Raw genomic sequence first — 20615 nt, 5'->3', positions numbered from 1 at the left:
GACGACGGAGAAACATTGAACGGGAGATTGTTAGTGAATACAGAGTAAAACAACTCAGGGGGAGGAAGTGGCACGATGGAGGAGCCTCGTCGCACCACCACATGTTGACCCTACAATGGAAAGCGAAAGGGTTTGGATTTGGTGAGAGAGAGTTGCGACGATGATGGAGATTTAGTGAGAGGTTTTTCTTCGAGAGATAAAGACAAAACCAAACGATATTAAAAAATATTTGAGGAAGTAAAAAAAATTTCGCACTTTAACCAACTTTGAATTTAGCCTTAAAAATATAGTGATGTTAAATATTTAAAGAGAGAACTTTTTATTGATTACGATCTTATTGATTTTTTGTTTTTGACAACGATCTTATTGACTTGATGATTTAGTCTTTGCAGTTGCGCGCAAAAGAAATTTGATTCATACCAACAAAATGATTTCTCACCTTCAAAGATTTTTTGAGTGGTGAAGTGAGGTTGTTTATTATCAAAAAAATATTAAAATAAAAAACTAATTAATAACGATAAATAAATGGTATTTTTTAAAAGAATAAAGAAATGGTATTTTTAAAAATAAAATACTCCCTCCGGTCCTATTTATAAGAAAAAATTGACTTTTTAGATTCATTGAGTAATTGATGTATCTTGTCTAGCATATAGACCAAATACATCATTTATACAATGAACCAAAAAAGTCAAATGTTTCTTATAAATAGGACCGGAGGGAGTACATAAACAAGAATCAAAAAGGTCGATTAGAGATTCAATAGCAACATTCAACCTTCATTATGACTTGATATTTTAATAAGTCTTCATTTTCTAGACGCTCGATCTCCAACATTCATTTCAGGTTTATAGATATACTATGCGACCGAACTTTTAAGTTTTTAGATTTTAGGAGTGTGACATCATATCCCCTTTATACTACATTTTAGGATTGTGACTCCATTTAGAGAAAAAAAAAAAGTATTTTAATGGTGTAGATCATAAAACACGAGGGAAAGAATTGAGAGAATCCATTTTTTAATTGCATGGAGTAGTAGCATGACCACAAAAGTTATTATAATTCATGTTTTTCAACTAAATTATAAATCAACTCAAGCATGGGGATATAAAAGCGTGTCTGTTCTAACTAACATAAATAAATTGTGTTAAAGAATCTAGAGATTCTTCTTATCAATTTACAAAACAAAAAAAAAACCTAAAACTATTTAGGTTTGTTTACTATTTATAAACATCACTTTTTTTGTAAGATAATTTTTTTTATTTGTTCATGTGTTACCTTAACATTGACATTTCAATGCATTGTGTTCAAAAATCATCACGAGGATAAAATTTGGTGCAAGTTTTGATAAATTTGTTTTGTTATGATTATCCAGTACAAATTTTGATGAGTTAGTTTTGCTTCTAAAATATTAAAAAATCTCCTTCACTAATTTTATTTTTTAAACAAAGAAAATTAAAACATAACAGCCTAACAGGGCTACAAATGAAAGATTGTAATGAAAGTAACTACACATATGGTCATCATTTACGTGCAGTCATTCATCATGTTCATTGATACAACTCTTACAAAATAGATTTTGTACAAGTCGACATCTTCCTTTTTTTTTAAGAAATAAATTTAGGTTAATTATATATTTTATTACTCCATCCGTCCCAAATTATAAGTAAAAAAATCTCATTTTCTTTGTCCCAATATATAAGCAAAATAGACCAACTTTTATGTTATTTCAAAAAATCATCTTTTCCAAAGTAAAATTAAATGTAAATTGCATTCAATATGTTCTCATTTCTATTCTCTCCATAAACATTAACCAATAAGAATTGTTTTTACATATTTCCATGAAATTTATTCTAAGAAGAACACAAAAAATTATACCTTAAACTACTATGTTTTTGTTTTCTTAATAAGTGTGAATTTGTGTTTTTTGCTTATAAATTGGGACGGAGGGAGTATTTTTGAAGGAATTATATATTTTATTAGGGGAATTAGCCACTTTAGTCTCTGAATGTAGAGAAATTGCAAAACAGTCTCTGAATGTAAACTCTGTTGGTCAATTTCAGGGACTAAAGTGACTAAGAGAGTCTACATTCAGGGACTAAATTGACTAACGAAGTCTACATTTAAGGACTAAATTGACTAACAGAGTCTACATTCAGGGACTATTTTGCAATTTATCTGCATTTAGGGACTAAAGTGACGACTTCATTCCTATTCAGGGACTAAAGCGACTAATCTTCCATTTTATTATTAGTCATCTAGTTCTCTAAGACTCTAATCAAATTTTTTTCGCATATCTATCCCATGTATCCGCTCCTTTTTCTTTCTTTTTTGTACAGAAAGACAAATAGCACTTGTTGAAGAAAAGCATAGAGCGATCCATTTTCTACTGCCACACGTACAGGGCTATCCCTGTGAAACTGGAGGCTCGACTCTCATAGTAGAAATAAGCCCTTAATAAAAAAAAGGGTTAAATATGTTTTTGGTCCCTATAAATATACCAACTTTTCGTTTTAGTCCCTATAAAATTTTCCTTCAATTTTTAGTCCCTATAAAATTTTCAATCACTACTTTTGGTCCCTATTTTAAATTTAATTTTTGTATTTTTTAATGAAATTGTGCAGAAATGTGTAAAATATTGCAAAAAAAATTCACCAAAAAAATTAGAATTTTTTAACAAAACATAAATTAAATATGAATTTTTAACCGTCAAGAATATAAAAATTCATATTAAATTCATGTTTTGTTAAAAAATTCTAATTTTTTTTAGGAGAGATTCTTATAATATTATAAATTTTTCTGCAAAATTTTATTCAAAAATATGAATTCTACATATGAGTTTACTTTAAAATAGAGACCAAAGGTAGTGATTGAAAATTTTATAGGGACTAAAAGTTGAAGGAAAATTTTAGAGGGACTAAAACGAAAAGTTGGTATATTTATAGGGACCAAAAACATATTTAACCCTAAAAAAAAACACACAATTTTTTAAAAGATCAATCTTCTATTTAAATTGAAAATAACACTCGTATAATGATTATTAGTCACCAAAATCAAAATTATCAATTATTTTTACTAAGGATGTGTTTTTTACTTATAAATAAAAATATGCAACATGATTTTTTACTTAGAAATTGAAACATGAAACATGTTTATTTTTCTTTCTTTGAGTGGGGGGTGTGGATATTGAGCAATAATTTTTTCTTGAGGTACATCACTTTGGGAGGCCCAGCTCGGTTGAGCTATTTGCACTCCCCAAAGAACGGCCCTGCACACACCATATATAGAACAACCAGTATACTTTATCACATTTCTTTGCTGTGAATCATCATTAATCGCATTGAACTTGTGAGATTGTGAAACAACTTCCTTTGTATTGATCTTTGCAATAGAGTTGGTTGGTTAAATCCGTCCCATGTGATGCGACAACGTGAGTTACGTAACTCTCCATTAGTTTTTTTTAATGATAGTAGTTAATTGTTATGTTAGTTTTTTTATTGTTGACACTTGAACTTTGAACATCCAACTTTTTATCCCTAAAGTAAGGTGGCATTTAACAGGGAAATACTTCAGTGACTTAGCTTAGGTGTCATTGGTGCCATTGGAGAAATCCTGGTCGTTGATGTGTGTGAATGTGTGTGGGAATGTGTGTGTGATGTGTGTGTGTGGTGGAGATGTAATGGTATGGTGACATTGGTGCCATTAATGGCACCAAAGTGGTTCCCCATTTAACATGGGTAACACTAAAGCTTTCCCACCATGGGAAAGTTGTGTTTTGACCCGCAGGTGGCAGCTTATCAGGTTATTTTTTTGGTCTGTTGGAAGGGACAAACAACTTATAATCCAATATTAAACTGAAGTTTGTATCACACCCCCCTTTTAATAAATTTTACTTTATACACCAGAAAAATAAAAATCAATTCCTCACTTAAATGAAAGAAAGAGAGTCGCGTGGGGGTCATTGGTGTGAAACATAATCTGAAGAACAACACCAATGCTTAATGAAACTTTGTTTTAACATCCATGCTTTCTACGGTTTATCTCAACGAAACTTTTTAATTGTATCAAAAATCATATATTTTCTAAAACCAGCCAATGTAAGATTTAAGGAAACACAAGAGAAACCTCTCAATGTAAGATTTAAGGAACCTTAATGCTTAATTAAACTTTTGTTTAACATTTGTGATTTCTACATTTGATCTTAATGAACATTTTTCATTGTACCACATCATATATTTTCTAATAAACTAGTTCAGTTTATTTTATTTTTACATATTTTTATTCAATTAAGATGTTGCTACCACCACATTCTATATTTTTTCAACATAATTATCTCCTATTAATATATGCATCAACAACTAACAAATTATTTTGCCACATTTGAATTAATGTTTTTGATATGTACAATAAGGCAAAACTTTTAGAGGGTGTTAATATAACGTTTTCATTCAGGCTTCATAAATTTTGGTTTAGATGATACAGACCCGTAACTATTGACCCATAAAAAGCTGATGGCCCATTAAATAAATTAACATTAAACCAAAAGTAGATGGGGTCCGAATTTTTGAAGTATTTGTATAACCAAAAAGTGAACAAAAGGTTACAAGTAACAAATCTGAACCATTGAATATTTATATTAATAAATCTATGGCTAAAACACTACTTTCCCATCATGGGAAAGCTTTTCACTTTCCCATCACAAACGCCACCATTTAAATTAGTTAAGCTATCAAACTCCGTAACTTTTCATCAGTAGTACATTATAAGTTTCAAAATTTCTTGTTGAAATTTGTCAATTCAACAGACAACACAGTACACATATATTATTGTACTATTTTGAATTATTTTTTTGACTAAATTATTTTATACTTTTAGATTAGTTTTGAGATACTATGATAACATGGATAGATCATAGAGTATGGACCCTTAATTAATCATTATTCCTTAAAATTTCAATAAAAAATAAATTAAAATGCAAGTCATGTACATCAAACTGATAATAAAATAATTTGATTAGGTAAATAAAATAACTAAAATTAAATATTTATATCATTAGATGTTTTGTTGAGGTAATAATTTAGATGTATTTTATTAATGAAGTCGGTATTTTTTTTTTGAAAGAATTAATGAAGTTGGTATTTGTTTATTCCATTATTGTTAGGAGTACACATAATTCCACTAAAGTATTATTGACAGCTCGGTGATAGAATAACACAACTCTGAAGTCAAACAAATTATTGTGTATTTATCATGACCGTCAATTTTTATAGGCAAAATTACACTCAAGGTCCTTTATCTTATTTATTTGTAACACATTGGTCCTTTATCTTTTTTTGTCCCATTTAGGTCCTTTATCCATTAAAATGTGCACAAGTTAATCCTTTTGTTCATTTTTCTATTAAAAAAACATGAAAATATTAATTTTATTAATAACTTAATTTTATAAAATATTTTTTTATAAAAATAAATAAATTCGTAAGCCATATGAACATCTTCATCCTCATCTTCATCTTCTTCCTTAAATAAAAAAAAAAAATTCCATTCAAATACAACTTTGAATTCCTTAAATATTTTCACTTCCATCTTCTTCTAAACACAATTCAAAATACCCAAATTTCATAAACCTAACTTTACCAAACCCATAAATTTGGATTTTAAGAAAGAAATCCAGAATTTCCTAATCAATGTGTATTACAATTTAGCTGCTGCAGTTTCCATGGTTAACTTCTCCCTGTAACAAAAAAAAAAATCTGAAAATGATGAAAACATTAAAATTAAAACTTTATTTGAAAAAACTCACTACAGATGAAGGCATGAAGCTTACAAATTCCAAATAAACCTAACTTCAAATCCTTCATTTTCCATTCAATTGTATATTAAATCAAAAGAAGCCCACCAAAAAAAAATCTTAATTTGCTCAAATTTCTTTCTTTAAATCCAAAATCTTTTTGGGTTTGGTAAACTTAGGGTTTATGAAATTTGAGAATTTTGTGTTTAGAAGAAGATGGAAGTGAAAAAATTTAAGGAATTTGAAGGTGTATTTGGGTGGGCAATTTTTTGATTTAAGGAAGAAGATGAAGATGAGGATGAAGATGTTCGTATGATTTATGAATTTATTTATTTTTATTAAAAAATATTTTATAAAATTAAGTTATTTATAAAATTAATATTTTCATGTTTTTTTAATAGAAAAATGAACAAAAGGATTAGCTTGTGCACATTTTAATAGATAAAGGACCTAAATGGGACCAAAAAAAAATAAAGGACCAATGTGTTACAAATAAAAAAGATAAAGGACCTTTAGTGTAATTTTGCCATTTTTATATTTATTCATGAACAAGGTGTCGTCGTTGTCTAATTAAAACAATTATTGGCTGTTAGCTTAGACAACTATGCATAATATATGCGAGGTCTGGGTTCAAACCCCGACCACCACAAAAAAAAAAACAATCATTGACTGATCCATATCTGAATAGGATTGGAAAACGAGTCAATTTCGTCGGGTAACCTATAATTTTAAATGCAACGAATAAATTTTTTGAGCTCGATCATTAAAGTTGACATATCCTATTTAACGTGTTAAAAAAATAGGGTGACCGATGGACCTATTTAAAAAAAAAATCTAGCTATTTTTTTCTGTTTTAATTTTTTTTACAATTTTAGTTTATTTGTTGGTGGCTTTGTTTTGTTTGTTCGAGAAGCATGGACTATTTTTTTATATTATTCTAGACTTAATTAAACCTATACTGTTGTTTTCTTTTAAGTTTAGTATCCCGATTAATTCAGATGATCAATCTCACAATCGTGGTTTATTGGTGGGGAGGTCAATTGAACACATGACAAAGCTTGATATGGACTGATTCAACAAATAAATTGTTGGCACAAGAATATTCGAACCTGACATCTCAAAATGACATGTGGATCAGTCCATATTGATATGATTGGTGTTGATATACTTATGACATGTGGATTAGAAATAATAAGTTCTTTTACCTGCCAACCTGCCAACCTGTTAAAGGATGAGGTTAGGGTTTGAACTCGACCATTCAAGTTGACAAGTATACTCTGCTTCGGATAAATTAATCGTGAAATAGATCAAAATGAAATGGATTGACCAGTTTTATCATTCTTATATCTAAATGAAGACTTCATTCAAAAAACATAAATTTAAGGACAACAAAATGAAAACAATTAAAATTTTGTGATGACTGGGGTCTAGTCATCATGTATATAATAAAAAAAACTTAAATAAAAAATGATAGAAATATTAAATATATACTCTTTTTGTACCAAAAAATAATATACTTTTTAAAATAAAGCCTGCATAAATGACACACATAGTAATGTAATACTTAACCCGTCATATAATTTAGGGTTAATAGGACTTTACCCCATGTAATATAGGTTATTTCCGGTTTTACACCCTATAATTTTTTTTATTTACCCCCTGTAAAATTTTTTTTATTTACCCCTTTATAGGTCATAAAAAACGAAAATTTCTAAGAAAAAAATTGGTTTTTTAATGACCTATAAATGGGTAAATAAATAAAAAATTACAGGGGGTAAATCAATTTTTTATTATTTTTTTACGTAAAACCAGAAATTGCTTTGTGGAACCTTTACGAGGATGTAGAAGAGGTTGCCACACTAATCTATTATCGTGCAACTATATTTCTTCAACAATGGCAATGCACGTAATTAAACAGTGCAACGATAGGAGCCCCTTCGCCGGAGCCAGATTTGGCAAAATGGGTAAGACCTCCTCTTGGAAAATTATAGTTAAAACTACAAGTTATGCTCTTGTGTTATTTGTAAAAGGAGGTAAGCACATGGATTATTGCAAGGCTCAAGTGGCCGTCTGGGTTGGGATTGGATATTATCTTTGATTTAGATTTTAAAGCAGTGGTAGTTCTTCTTAATAAGCCTTACATTGAAATCTAAGAAAAATCTTTAACTTTAAACTTAAACCATGATCATTTAAGAGTTTACCAATGTCAAAAGGTGAACCTGATAGAGGTTCTTGATTGTTGAAAACCACATGGTAACTATCAGTGGCGGATCTTGACTAAAAATGTAAGGGGTGCCAAATATTTGTAACATACATATATAAGTTGGTTCACAAAATAGACACAAATTGATATGTGTTTTCAAAGCTTAAATGTTGCCGAATAAACAATGGTTCGATTCCTACTTCCTACCAAGAAAATTTTTGTGAATAAAAATTAAAAAGCGTTGCAATATGCAGAAAAAGCAAACTCTAGGGATCAAACTCACGAACTCTTGATGAGGAACACCTTCAGTTCCCAAGAAGATCCGCCATTGGCAGTTACATTTCGAAAAAAGTATAATTTATCTCCAACTCACCTAAAATATTTTGAAAACCACTTAATACTATGTCAAAATTTATTAATCAATATCCTTTTAGCTAAAAAAAAAGGAAAAGAATAATTAATTAAAGTAGAGGTTATACTATACTCCCTCCGTCTCGTTTTATCTGAGCCAGTTTGGTTTTTCACACAGATTAAGAAAAATGTATAAATAAAGGGGAAAATGGAATATATTGTATTGGAAATGATGAAAGTAGTATTAATTAGAGTTATATTGTATTGGGAATGATGAAAGTTGTATTGAAAATTAAAATGACTCAGTTATTTTGGGACACTTTTTTTAGAAAATGAGTCAAATATTCCGGGACGGAGGGAGTACAAGAATACAACCAAAATGTGTAGTACATCAATATCTTTCATTCATTGATTCACTCATGTCATTTTGTGGGTGGAGAGGACAAAGCAACAATATATTTCGAAATAGAAGAATAAAGATATTATTACTGTTTTTGTGTAGTGAAATGACAAGACCAATAGGCGGGAATAACGCGCTCTTCATTTGAAAACACAAAAACAAACAACAACCTAAGTCTCATTCAATATAATTATCACACACCAAATCTCTTCAAAGTATAACAAACAAACAAAAAGATAATAAAAACTCACCATTGCACTTTTTCGTTGTCTTTGTTTCTTCTTTCTCTCCCTTGCACATGGTCCACGCATGCTATCCTCTTCTCACACACACATTATTTCTTTCTTTATTCTTTTTTAATATATATTTTCTATCACCAAGAAACGTGTAAAATAATAGGAGTATTTCTCAAAAAATCAATTATTATTATTATTATTATTGTTATTATGAATATGAATGTTCGTTCATTAAACTCTGCAAAATTCTTCTGACATAGTAACATTCTTCTCCGATCTTCGTTTTCTGCAATGTGTAGTAGAAGGTAAAGTACAATTATATCCCTCATTCATGTCTCTTTCAACTTCACATTTTTTATTTATTTTTTGAATCCTTGGGATGGTAGGTGTGTAATTGTCAGATAAGTTGTTACAATTTTGTGTGTGTGAAGTAAAAGACATTCAATCTTTCAATTTTTATATTAATTTTTTTTTGTCTAATTTTGACGTATGGTGATATTAATAACAATAAAGTGTAGCGGTGATGTTAATTCAAAGCAGTATCCTTATTTGGGAAGCTTCAAAATGGAGGTAGATAGATAGATATATTAATCTTCAATTGAATTGAATTCTAAGCAAAGTTCATAACTAACTCCACCTTCTCTTTTTTATTATCTGATTACTGTTTTTACCTTATATTTTGTTTTGTTTTCATTTTATTGGCATTTGAGATTTGATACTTGATTGATTACAGTGTAGATTTTACGCAGATCCAGTGGTTATGAGTTTCTGTATTGATTTGATGATTTTGTAGGTGAAATCATTTGAGGGAGTGAGTTAGGTGATTGTGCTGCTGCTGCTGCTGCTGCTGCTGCTGGTGGTGGTTTTTGGCTGTGTTTTAAATGGACAGGAGGAGTTGGTTATGGCGGAGAAAGTCATCGGAGAAAAGTCCAGGCGAGACGGAGAGTTCAGGATCAGTATCGTCTCTCTCAGAAAGATTTTCTGATGAACAGGTGGTGTATAAGTAATTTAATTGACTTTGTTTTCTCCATTTTTGACTGCATGTATGTTAAATTTTTTTAAGTTCAATTTTACTCACTGTCACATGGTTTGGGAGCATTTCTCTCTATCTTTTCTTTCACAATTCAGTCTTGTGGGAATGTGTACTAGATAATATGGGTTATGTTATGACCATTTTCTCAAGTGAAAATCTCGGTGTTTGTTGAAGGAGATGAAAAAAAAAATTGAGGGCGTGAATGTGGAAACTAGAAAAAGTTGTTATTTATCATGTTGCAGACATTGTGAAACAGGTGTTAAGAAAGTGTCTTTACTTTAAGGGGATACATTATAGAGAACAAGAGAGTAATTAACAACTAATAAACTACTTGCTAATTGCTAACTATAACTATTTTCATCTATAATAACAGGATACCGGAATAATTGCTCTCGTTGTCCCTACTGTAACTTGAGATAGTTTGTAAATGTCTAGGCTACATGAAAACAATGGTTATTGCTCGGTCTGCAAATTTCTCATGGTCTAGTTCGCTTTTTAAGCATTCAGGATTTTGTTGCAATGAATCTGCTCGGTCTGCACATTCTTCATGGTCTTGTTTTTTTTTTCTTCTAAGCATTCAGGATTATGTTGTAATGAATCTGCTCGGTCTTCATGCCAATAATGTGATGAATCTGATTTTCTTTTTCTTCCCATGCTGTAACTGTGAAGGTATATCCAATCCAAGCTACTCTATCACCAGAGGTCACATCTAAGCCTGCACCAATTGAAGAAGTTAGTACACCCAAAAAATATAAAGAAGAAGGTATTGACGTGAAGACTCTTACAAACGAATTAGCTGCAGCTCTGTTGGAAATTAGTGCCAAAGAAGACATGGTAAAGCAGCATTCTAAAGTTGCTGAAGAAGCTGTCTCAGGTATTTACTGTTTGGACCAGATATTTAATTCGTAGATTATTCATGTTTTACACTTCATACATTTCTTTCTCAAAGATTTCATTTGTCAATATGTATCATGTATATCAATAAATTTGCCCTGGTTTGGTAGATAAGTTTTTCAAATGAGAAAGCTAATCCTTTGCAGCTGTAATTAATTTTTTTGTTTTACAGTTCTTCTAGTACTGAATTAGTTGCAGCTATTGACGAACGAAAATTGAAACTAAAGCTGAATTTATCTTCACAACCATCATGATCCCGGTTCACGTTAGGAGTTAGGACAGTCTAGTAAAATGTGCTTCTTTTTGCTTGTCCATGGTTCATTTTTCTTACCTTGGGAAGCCATGACTATCATCATAATCTTCTAACTTAATGGGTTTCACAGAAGTTTAAACCAAGGTATATATGAAAAGATATACTGTTTTTCATTTTATTTAGGCTGGGAGAAGGCTGAAAACGAGGTGTCGTCTTTAAAACAACAACTTGATGCTGCAAGACAGAAGAACTCAGGCCTTGAAGACCGAGTTAGTCACCTTGATGGGGCCCTCAAAGAGTGTATGAGGCAGCTTCGCCAAGCCAGAGAAGTGCAAGAGCAAAAGATCCATGAAGCTGTGGCAAATAACTCACATGACTCGGGATCCAGAAGATTCGAACTTGAGAGAAAAGTTGCTGAGCTTGAGGTTCAACTTCAAACATCAAAAGCAGAAGCTGCTGCATCTATTCGCTCCGATCTTCAGAGGAGACTTGATGCTGTGGAGAAGGAGAATTCAAGTCTTCAGCTTGAGCTGCAATCTCGACTTGAGGAACTAGAATTCAGGATTGCAGAGAGGGATTTGAGTATCCAAGCTGCTGAAACAGCTAGTAAGCAAAATTTGGAGAGCACCAAGAAGGTTGCTAAGCTTGAAGCTGAGTGCCGTAGACTGAAATCCATGACTCGTAAAACATTTAATGTGAATGATAATAGGTCATTGACCGCATCTTCAATTTATATTGAGTCCTTTACAGATAACATTTCAGATGGTGGAGAGCTGAATGAATATGAACCAAGCTGTTCTGACTCATGTTCATCTGCTTTAATTACCGAATTTGATCAATTCAAGAATAAAAAGACTACTGGAAAAAATCATATTGCGACTTCAACTGAGATCAATCTCATGGATGATTTCCTTGAGATGGAAAGGCTTGCTGCTTTGCCAGATACAGAAAGTGGAAGCCGTTATGTTAATGGAGGACGAGTATTGGATCAATCTATTGTTGGTCAAGGTACAATGGAAGCTGAAATGGAAGCTATGATTGAAAAGAATGCCGAATTGGAAAAGAAGCTGGAGAAAATGGAGGCAGATAAACTTGATGTAGAGATGGGTTTAACTGAGTGCCAAATGCAGCTCGAGAAATCAGAGAATCGGATAAGAGCAGCAGAATTGAAGGTAGAAGAGCTTCAAACTCAGTTAGCTCTTGCAAACAAATCGAATCAAGAAGCATATGAAGAACTGAAAGAAACCAAAACAAAGAAGGAGATAGTTGAGTCGAAACTGAAATTTGCTCAAACTGAGGTAGAAGAACTGATTTCAAAAATCCATTCATTGGAGGAAGAGATTCAAAAGGAACGAGCTTTGTCTGCTGAGAATTCAATCAAGAGCAGGAAGTTGGAGGGCGAGCTTTCAAGAATGAAGCATGAAGCTCAAGTTCAGCAAGATGCCAGGACTTTGCACAAGGAAAATATTAATCGCGATTTGAAGTCAAAACAGGTCAGTTTGCTAATACTTATTTGGAGCTCAAATTTTTATGCCGTGTTTAATGTATTTTGCAATGTAGTAGCTAACCTTCTAGCATTACTTTTTATGATAAAAATTGTCAAGTGCAAACACATTCTTCAATCCTTTTTTGTTGGTTGAAACAATTTCTGTGTCTTTACACTTACAAAGAAATCTTACAATCATAGTCCGTCGACTACCGACAAGCTGCTGTTGACTAGCTAGTCAAACAGCTTCTCTGCTTCCATAGTCCAAACTACAATTAAATTGCATTTGTAGTTTGGACTCTGGAAGCAGGAAACTTGCGCTGCCCCCAATTCCTTTGTGTTGCTGTTTATATGATCAACATAAATTTAATTATATATGTTTTAGTGAGCATTTGAAGCTAATTATTGTTAAATAAAAACCTAAATACCAGTAATAGCAGTTAAGTAATCATATTGCATTGGTCATTTTTTCCATATAAAAAACTTAGTATCTGCTATTTCAGGACAAAGAACTTGCATTGGCTACTAGCAAGTTTGCTGAGTGCCAAAAAACCATTGCATCTCTTGGAAAGCAGTTGAAGTCTCTTGCAACATTGGAAGACTTCCTACTTGATTCAGACAACAGCCCTATGGAGTTAACTTGTGAAGTTACACAACAAAGTCCCCAAAAAGGAGGTGAAAAATTGAAATTAAATCATAGTGATTTGAGTATGCCCAAAAGAGATTCAATAAACTCATCTATTACTCATGAGAAAAGCCGTAATGGATTTGGTAAGTTCATACCAAGAAGCAAGAGTGTGAGCAGGGCTCGTTGAAAATCATGTGAAAAGGAGACAAGATGATAAGGCTGAGTTGTAAATAAATGGTTTTGTTCATTCATATCATATACTCTTTGGATTCAACTTGTATGAGTCCAAAGTTATGTATCTATCTATAAATAGCAATGTTTGAACTTTGAAAAATTGAAATGGTTACAAAACAAAAATATACATAAAAAGTTCAAATTATAGAATGTCTTTATCTAGCGTTTGCTTGTGTCTCTTGCTATTTTAATTTCAATAATTTGACAACTAGTAGGTAGGCTCATCCCTATATTCTAAGGGAAATTATTTTTACCTTTTAACGCTAGTACAGTTAAACAATTTTAGTCATGGCAATTGATCGTTAATGGTATAATTGTTTACAAAGATACGGTTTAAGCATGTGTTCTCGTCTACTTCGTTTGGGTTAACTTAGGTTTGAGTTATGAAAAATATGTTATGCAAATAAATATTTTTTTATGTTAATCAATAAGTTCTCATTAAAGAAAATTGTATCCTTATAAACAGTTTTCATTCTCATAAACTATCTTAAAAAACTTATGAATAATACATAAAAACTTAATTATTTGCATAAACTAAAAAATAAGCCAATCCAAAATGGTCGTAAATCTTTGTCAAAAAAATTTTAAAAATAATATCTGTAAAAAAAAAACTGTCAGAAAAATATTTGTAAAAGAATTTTAATTGTTGAAAAAAAAGGTTTTATTTGTCAAAAGAAAATTGTTTTAGAAAAGAAAAAAGGTTGTTGGGGTGAGAGAGGCTCGAACTCTCGACCTCAGGATAACTCTTAGCTATGAGACCTACGCGCTAGCCAACTGCGCCACCACCCCTTGATGTTAAATCGGCAAACCATATTCTATTTAACTTTTACAAATTACAAACCACTTCAATTTGTTAAACTTTTGTTTCAGTTTCAACCCTTGTTATGGCCCAGTCCAGCCTCAACATCTAAAAGTTCGAAAGCCTCCATGTGTGTGTGATGCATGGGAGAACATGTGTAACGTGTGCAATATCGTATCATGTCAAAAGTCTTAACCATAATAGCATGCACACTTGGATGATTTGACACTGACACAACAAGTTTTTCTTTCTTTTTCTTTTTTTTGTTTAAAAAATAGAAAAATTAATGAATTTGAAATTGAAAGAAGTTGCATTTCGGAACATAAAAAAAACGGAAATTTTGGTATTACAAAGAGAGAAAGTTTTGCTTGTACAACATGCAAGCATAAATAAATAAATATTGAAAAGAGCATTAAATATGAAATCAGAAACACATGCCCACGCATGCATGGTGATGGTGCTAATACTATAGCTCCTCGTACCCCACACACGTGAGTGAGCGTATGAGTGAACTCTGTTGGAAAGGGGGACCACTCTCTAGAAGCTCAGCAAACAATGGACATTCTTATTGAGGAATTTAAGTGTGACTGAAGAAATTGATCTGGTGGCGCTGTTTTTTTTTTTGGAATTTAAGTGTGACCACTCTCTAGAAGCTCAGCTAATTTTCTTTTTCATTTTTGATCTGGTGGCGCTGTTTTTTTTGGAATTTTTTACTTAAGAATTTGAATTTTATATCTTTTCAATCTCAACACTAGTTCTTGTGTTGTTTACATGTTTAATATGTTATTTTTTTGCCGATCACATAATAATACTGAGATAGAAGTTCCAACTTCGGATTCTCTACTTCCTAAAAGTGAAATTTTAGCCATTAAATTACTTGACAAAAAACAAATTACTAAAATTTTGTTTGGAAGTTTGGGGGGAGGGAACAGGAGAATTTTGGAAAAAAGGAAAGAACAAATGTAACGAATAGAAGACATTAGAAGGGCTTTAGGTATCAAAATTTTAACATCAAATAGTATGGTGTATCATTAATTTTGTGTGTAGTATTAAAATGTATGTAAGTTGTAAAATATATTGAGCAAGAAAAATAGTTGCATACAATATTTCTATTTTTAATGTTTAAACAACATAACTGTTTACTAAACCAATACCAGTCCTTCAAAAAAAAAAAAAAAACTAAACCAGTACTAGATAATATAAAATATAAAATAAATTTTATAATGAAAGACTTACAACTTTGGGGAGAAAGTCTTTTTTTTAGACAAAGAGGGTCTTGAGCATTTTTTTTCTTCTTCATGTTATTGTCATAGTATATAATACATGTATACTGTATAGTGGTAAAGAAAAGGTACAAGATCCTATTAGAGATATTATTTGGAGGATTATATATATATTGAGTATTATTTCCTCAATAATTTAGAGATGTATCGTTGTCAAGTGTGTGGTTGGAGTAGCACATATGTATAATTCAAATTAGATCTTTGCTCAGATGTAAGATATTATACTTACAGTGAGTGGTGAAAAATATCAACACGGGTTCTATGGTGTAGTGGTTAGCACTCTGGACTTTGAATCCAGCGACCTGGGTTCGACTCCCGGTAGGACCTTCTTTTTGGCTAACGTGGATAGTAAAAAAAATTGGATTTTTTGTGAATAAAAAAATTGTGAATAAAAAAAAAGAAAAAGAACACTAACGTTTTTCAGAGAAAAGTAAATATTTGGTAGAAAAAGTATGGACAATCTTAAATTTCGACTACTATGAGCAAAAAGTAAACACCAATCAAGTTTGTTTTTTACTCTAAAGTCGAACTTCGATATCACTTCATATATGTATAGTCATATAGGTGTAAAATAAGTTTGACTTACCGATTTTTTTTTTTTTTGAGGGAGACTTACCGATCTCTTTTTTAGCATTGATCTGAGTATAGAAAAGTATGAAAAAAATAATCTGTCTTTTTGACCCAACCCATCGTACTTGTATTTTAGCAAGGGTCGGACTAGGCTGGACATTTTGCTTCAGCATGACTTATTTTAAATAAATGACTCATTTTAAAAATTTATAATTCCTTCTTTTATTGATAATATAGATATTCTTCAATATTTGAAGTAAAATAATGTTCAGTTTCCTCAACTTGCAATAACGCCTATGTTATTTTAAGGATCCCAACCACAGCAATGGCATATGAATCTTCATTTGGCACCGGATGTTGTATCTTCCATAAATATAGGGCTTATTCCCTAAAAACCGTGCAAACGTTCATTTGCACATGTAATTGATCGCATGTTTTTTTTTTATCTGGTAGCTTAGTGGCTAGAGCTCACATAATTAAATATGGAGAAGTGGGATGTCTGGGGTTCGAACCCCGACCCTGCATAAATTATGCAATGTCTCTACCAACTGAGTTAAGCTCACGGTGACTGATCACATGGTTTTAATAGTATACTTCTGTTTTATTTGCAATTTCCATTCACATTTTAGTCACTAACTTTTAATACATTATGAATGGGAGATGTGCTAGAAGTAGATGGAATACACGCCTATGTAAAATCAAGTGTCCGAAGGACTTAGGCCAAGAAGCTATTTAGGTAGTGTTTGGCCTGACTGACCTGACTTATTTTCAACTTTTCTACTCTTAAAAAGGAGAAGCTCGGCCAAACATAATTTTTGAGAAGCTCTTGGTATAAAAAGTTACTTATTTTTCTTGTGTAAAATATTCAATTTAAGCACTTTTGACAAAGTTGTTGAGATCAACTTTTAAAAAACCTCGGCTCCTTTTTTCAGATTTTAGTCCTTCGATTCTCGGCTCCAACGTTTAAATTGCAACTTTTTATTTAAGAATTTTACTTCCTGTCAATCGGTGATCATTGTTTTTTTATTTTATACCTTTATAAAAGTGCCAATTCTCATCAAAATTGTCTCACTGCAATTAAATGAAAATAGTATGCGATAATGTTTCATATTTTATTTTTATTTTTTGTCAAGAAAATGTTTCATATTTTTTTTTTTTGAAGATACAATGTTTCATATTGATCAGTAATTTTTTTTAATATAATATAGACCTTTTTTAACTAAGCTATAGTATAAAACTTTCAAGCATTGATCATATCATTATAACAAGTATAGTAGAAACTCCATTAAAATAAAATTCATTTTTTAGAAAATAATAAAATAAACTTTAGCAAAAAGAAATACACTATGTCATCTTTTTTAAAGAAAATACACTGTCATTGTTGTTACATCCTAGTACTTCGGTTGTGATCATATTTTATGAAAAAATCTTGTGGTAGAAGTTAAGTCACCACATTTTCCACGTATATTTATTTGAGTATATGTTGGTCACTTGATCAGTACCAAAATAAAAAATGATCAAAATATTTCTTAAAAAAAAAGATCAAAATATATTCTTGAATATAATGTATTTGAATTTTTATTGTACATTTAAAATTTAATCAAAATTTATAGTTAATTATAGCATTAAAAAAACATAGTTTTGTAAAAATGTTCTATCAAATAAATTTTAACTTCAGAACAGTCTTAAGCTAAAAACTTTGAAATATACCAAACGGCTTAAACTTTATTTTAAAAGTTCTTTTTTTCTACTTTGATTCAAAAGTAACTTTTAGGCCTAAAATAAGCTGGGCCAAACGCAACCATAATTCATTTTGGGAAATTTTACCTTATACCCCAACATTTATACCCTCACCCCAACATTTTACTAAAACTACCAATTTTACCCTTTATTTTTTCATTGTTCCACACATTTGCTTTCAAGCTTTCCGGTTCATAATAAGAGGTAGAAGTTGGGTGTGGTTCATAATAAGATTGCACTTTGTGAGTTTTTAGTTGCGATAAATAATCCTCACTTTTGCTTGGATATTTATGCGGTATATATTTTGCACGGATGTTGATTTAACGAATATTTTGAATATCATTTTACTAAGTTTATGAATGCATGCAACATATTTGGCAGATTTTGTTTTATGAGGTACATTTGCATTGATTTGCATATGAATTGATTTACGAATGGGTATAATTTTCATGCATTCTTTGTCAATCAAAATTTTACATTGACACCATTTTTATACTAAATATAGTCTTGTAAAGAAATGTTCTCACGAACTTAGTTCAAATAGGGACATTGCATTATATATTTAGGGGCCGAAATTCGAATCTTATATTTCCTACTTATTCATCTTTAGAGATGAATTTCTAACTACTAAGGTATTTGACAAAAAAAATAGTCTTGTAAAAAAATAATATGTCATTTATCCTTTTTGAAGTATGTTAAAAAGAGTAGCTTTTTTGTGAATTGCATTTTTTTTTAATAAAAACGGTAATATTAAAATACGGCCAATTTGAATAATTCATTAGTGTTTGAGCTTAATTTTGAAGGTCCATATAACAAGCATATTAATCCAATGCAACTCATTTATGCATGTTAGCGGTTAGCCTATGAGTCGAGGCCAACCTATTTAACATATCTAGATGTTATTCTCAATTTAAAAAGAATCAATTAAACATATATTTTATGTTTTTTTATATTAAATAGTTAACTTAATTAAAACCTTCAAATTCAATCTAGTAGTAGCATATCTTTTATAAGGTATAAACTCATAGACTATTTGCTAACCTGCTACTTTTATCAAATGTAGCCTACAACTACAAGTACTATTATTAACTCTTGGTTTCCCATGCTAATTTTAATATTAATCCCAACATATATCACATCTTAATATCCCTCCTAATTTTTTTTCTTCAAGTTGCTTAGTTTAGATATTAAAGAAAAGGAATCCAAACAGACAAACTAAAACTCAAATTCTTTAAAGTTTGTTAACCGCAAATTGGTTTTAGTGATTGGAAGTCCTTCCTTCTCATACCAGATTGCACAAGATTTTGAAAATTAAATTCAACTGTACTGATGTATATGATTTTCTTTTTGTTGTTTTCTTGGATATCCCCTTCCTAAAGCTATATAATAAAGTAATTACTTGAGGTCTGCATATTTGTTTAAAAGATTGACCTATTCCAATAGGTGTTATTTATTTCATGCACATTATTTATGAATTGAATCTCTAACCACATTATTTCTGGACTCAATTATTTGCCATCAGTGTCAAGCTATGTTGATATTGACATAGGATAATTATTATTAATGAACATATTAGCAATCACAAGAGTCGGTGAGTCTCCGTCTCATGTTTCCCATGGCTCAAACAAAAGCAAAAATAGTTAAAGACACACAAATAAAGGATGTTAATTCGCTTAATTTATGCATGGGCATTGCATAATTTATTCGGTGAGTCTCCGTCTCATGTCCCGTGAGCTTAGCTCAGTTGGTAGGGACATTACATAATTTATGCAGGAGCTGAGGTTCGAACCCCGGACACCCCACTACTCCACATTTTTTAATTGTGTGAGCTCTAGCCACTAGGCCACTAGACAAAAAAGAAGAAGTTTAAAGTGAAAAATAATATAAGACGGAAAACCATTTTAAAAGTGACACTTGTAATGAGCTAGATGAAATATGAATGAATGGATCCATTTTTTTTTTTTGACATAAGGATCTGTTTTAAACTATTACTAGTTAATGTTTCTTAAAAAAAAAAAAAAACTATTACTAGTTAATGGTTTAAAAAGGTATCATATGAATGATCATTGACCATTATTCACTTGATTTGAATCAAATCAAACTGAGAACTTCTTTTTTACAACTAAAGCAACAACTACGTTCGAGATTTGTGTTGTGTCCAATATGATTGGACGCAATCAACCACATAAAAATATTGAACCTTTTGTCAAAAAAAAAAAAATATTGAACCTAAAATCTAGGTTAATCGATCTTGATCAAACAATTAAGATATGATGGACTACGTGTAGTCACAGAGTTGTGACTGCGCACAATCCATATCCATACTTTTGTGGTAATTTTGTACATAATTTGAATCTAGCAACCTATCGAACTCCACTTCTATTAATGATTTACAAATTAAATATTAAATAAAATAAATATTTTTATGTTTGTACCAAAAGCAATCATGTTATAAAAGATTATCATAAAGTCAAAGACTTTTAATGGACATGTTATGTTCTATTTTTATCTGCTATTATTTTATTTGTTCAAATAAATTGTCTAACGACCAACATTGGATTGATCAAAGTGGTAAGAGACTTGTATTCGTCAAGCAAGTGTTTAGTTGTTCGATCTCTAACTCTTACGTATGAAGAAAATTCTATTGGGAGGAGAGCATTCATATCATGTTTCCTGCATATTACTTAGCGGAGATTAGCCGTCGCTAAATGTGGTGGAAA

The 20615-nt window shown here is 30.9% G+C and overlaps 1 protein-coding gene and 2 non-coding genes across 4 annotated transcripts; 2 read left to right on the top strand and 1 right to left on the bottom strand.

Moving 5' to 3' along the window:
- Positions 1-9208: 9208 nt before the first annotated feature.
- Positions 9209-13653, top strand: LOC146933961 (filament-like plant protein). Of its 2 annotated transcripts, none has more exons than XM_085705782.1 (5): positions 9209-9280; positions 9769-9967; positions 10678-10882; positions 11339-12648; positions 13145-13653. In XM_085705782.1, exons 2-5 carry the CDS (start codon positions 9857-9859, stop codon positions 13454-13456), a joined length of 1938 nt encoding a protein of 645 aa, XP_085561908.1. In that variant the 5' UTR covers positions 9209-9280; positions 9769-9856; the 3' UTR covers positions 13457-13653. The 2 variants fall into 2 exon arrangements, with proteins under 2 accessions (XP_085561908.1, XP_085561909.1); XM_085705783.1 differs by lacking the exon at positions 9209-9280 and adding an exon at positions 9504-9545.
- Positions 13654-14208: 555 nt separating this feature from the next.
- On the bottom strand, positions 14209-14292 carry TRNAM-CAU (transfer RNA methionine (anticodon CAU)). The gene is given in 2 exon segments: positions 14209-14244; positions 14255-14292. It is a non-coding gene; the product is annotated as a tRNA-Met (tRNA).
- Positions 14293-15840: 1548 nt separating this feature from the next.
- TRNAQ-UUG (transfer RNA glutamine (anticodon UUG)) lies at positions 15841-15912 on the top strand. The gene has a single exon. It is a non-coding gene; the product is annotated as a tRNA-Gln (tRNA).
- Positions 15913-20615: the final 4703 nt, after the last annotated feature.

This window comes from Medicago sativa, chromosome 4 (genome assembly GCF_051527215.1).
Source record: "Medicago sativa cultivar Bolivia chromosome 4, Bolivia_mono, whole genome shotgun sequence".
Taxonomy (NCBI): Eukaryota; Viridiplantae; Streptophyta; class Magnoliopsida; order Fabales; family Fabaceae; genus Medicago; species Medicago sativa.
The sequence above is the reverse complement of the archived record's forward strand: the minus strand, read 5'-3'. Positions and strand labels throughout refer to the sequence as shown.

Excerpts from the sequence above, each read along its gene's own strand:
- LOC146933961 (XM_085705782.1), top strand. The coding sequence starts at position 9,857 with ATGGACAGGAGGAGTTGGTTATGGCGGAGAAAGTCATCGGAGAAAAGT. Across the intron at positions 9,968-10,677 it reads AAAGATTTTCTGATGAACAG|GTATATCCAATCCAAGCTAC; the intron begins GTGGTGTATAAG and ends GTAACTGTGAAG. Across the intron at positions 12,649-13,144 it reads GCGATTTGAAGTCAAAACAG|GACAAAGAACTTGCATTGGC; the intron begins GTCAGTTTGCTA and ends CTGCTATTTCAG.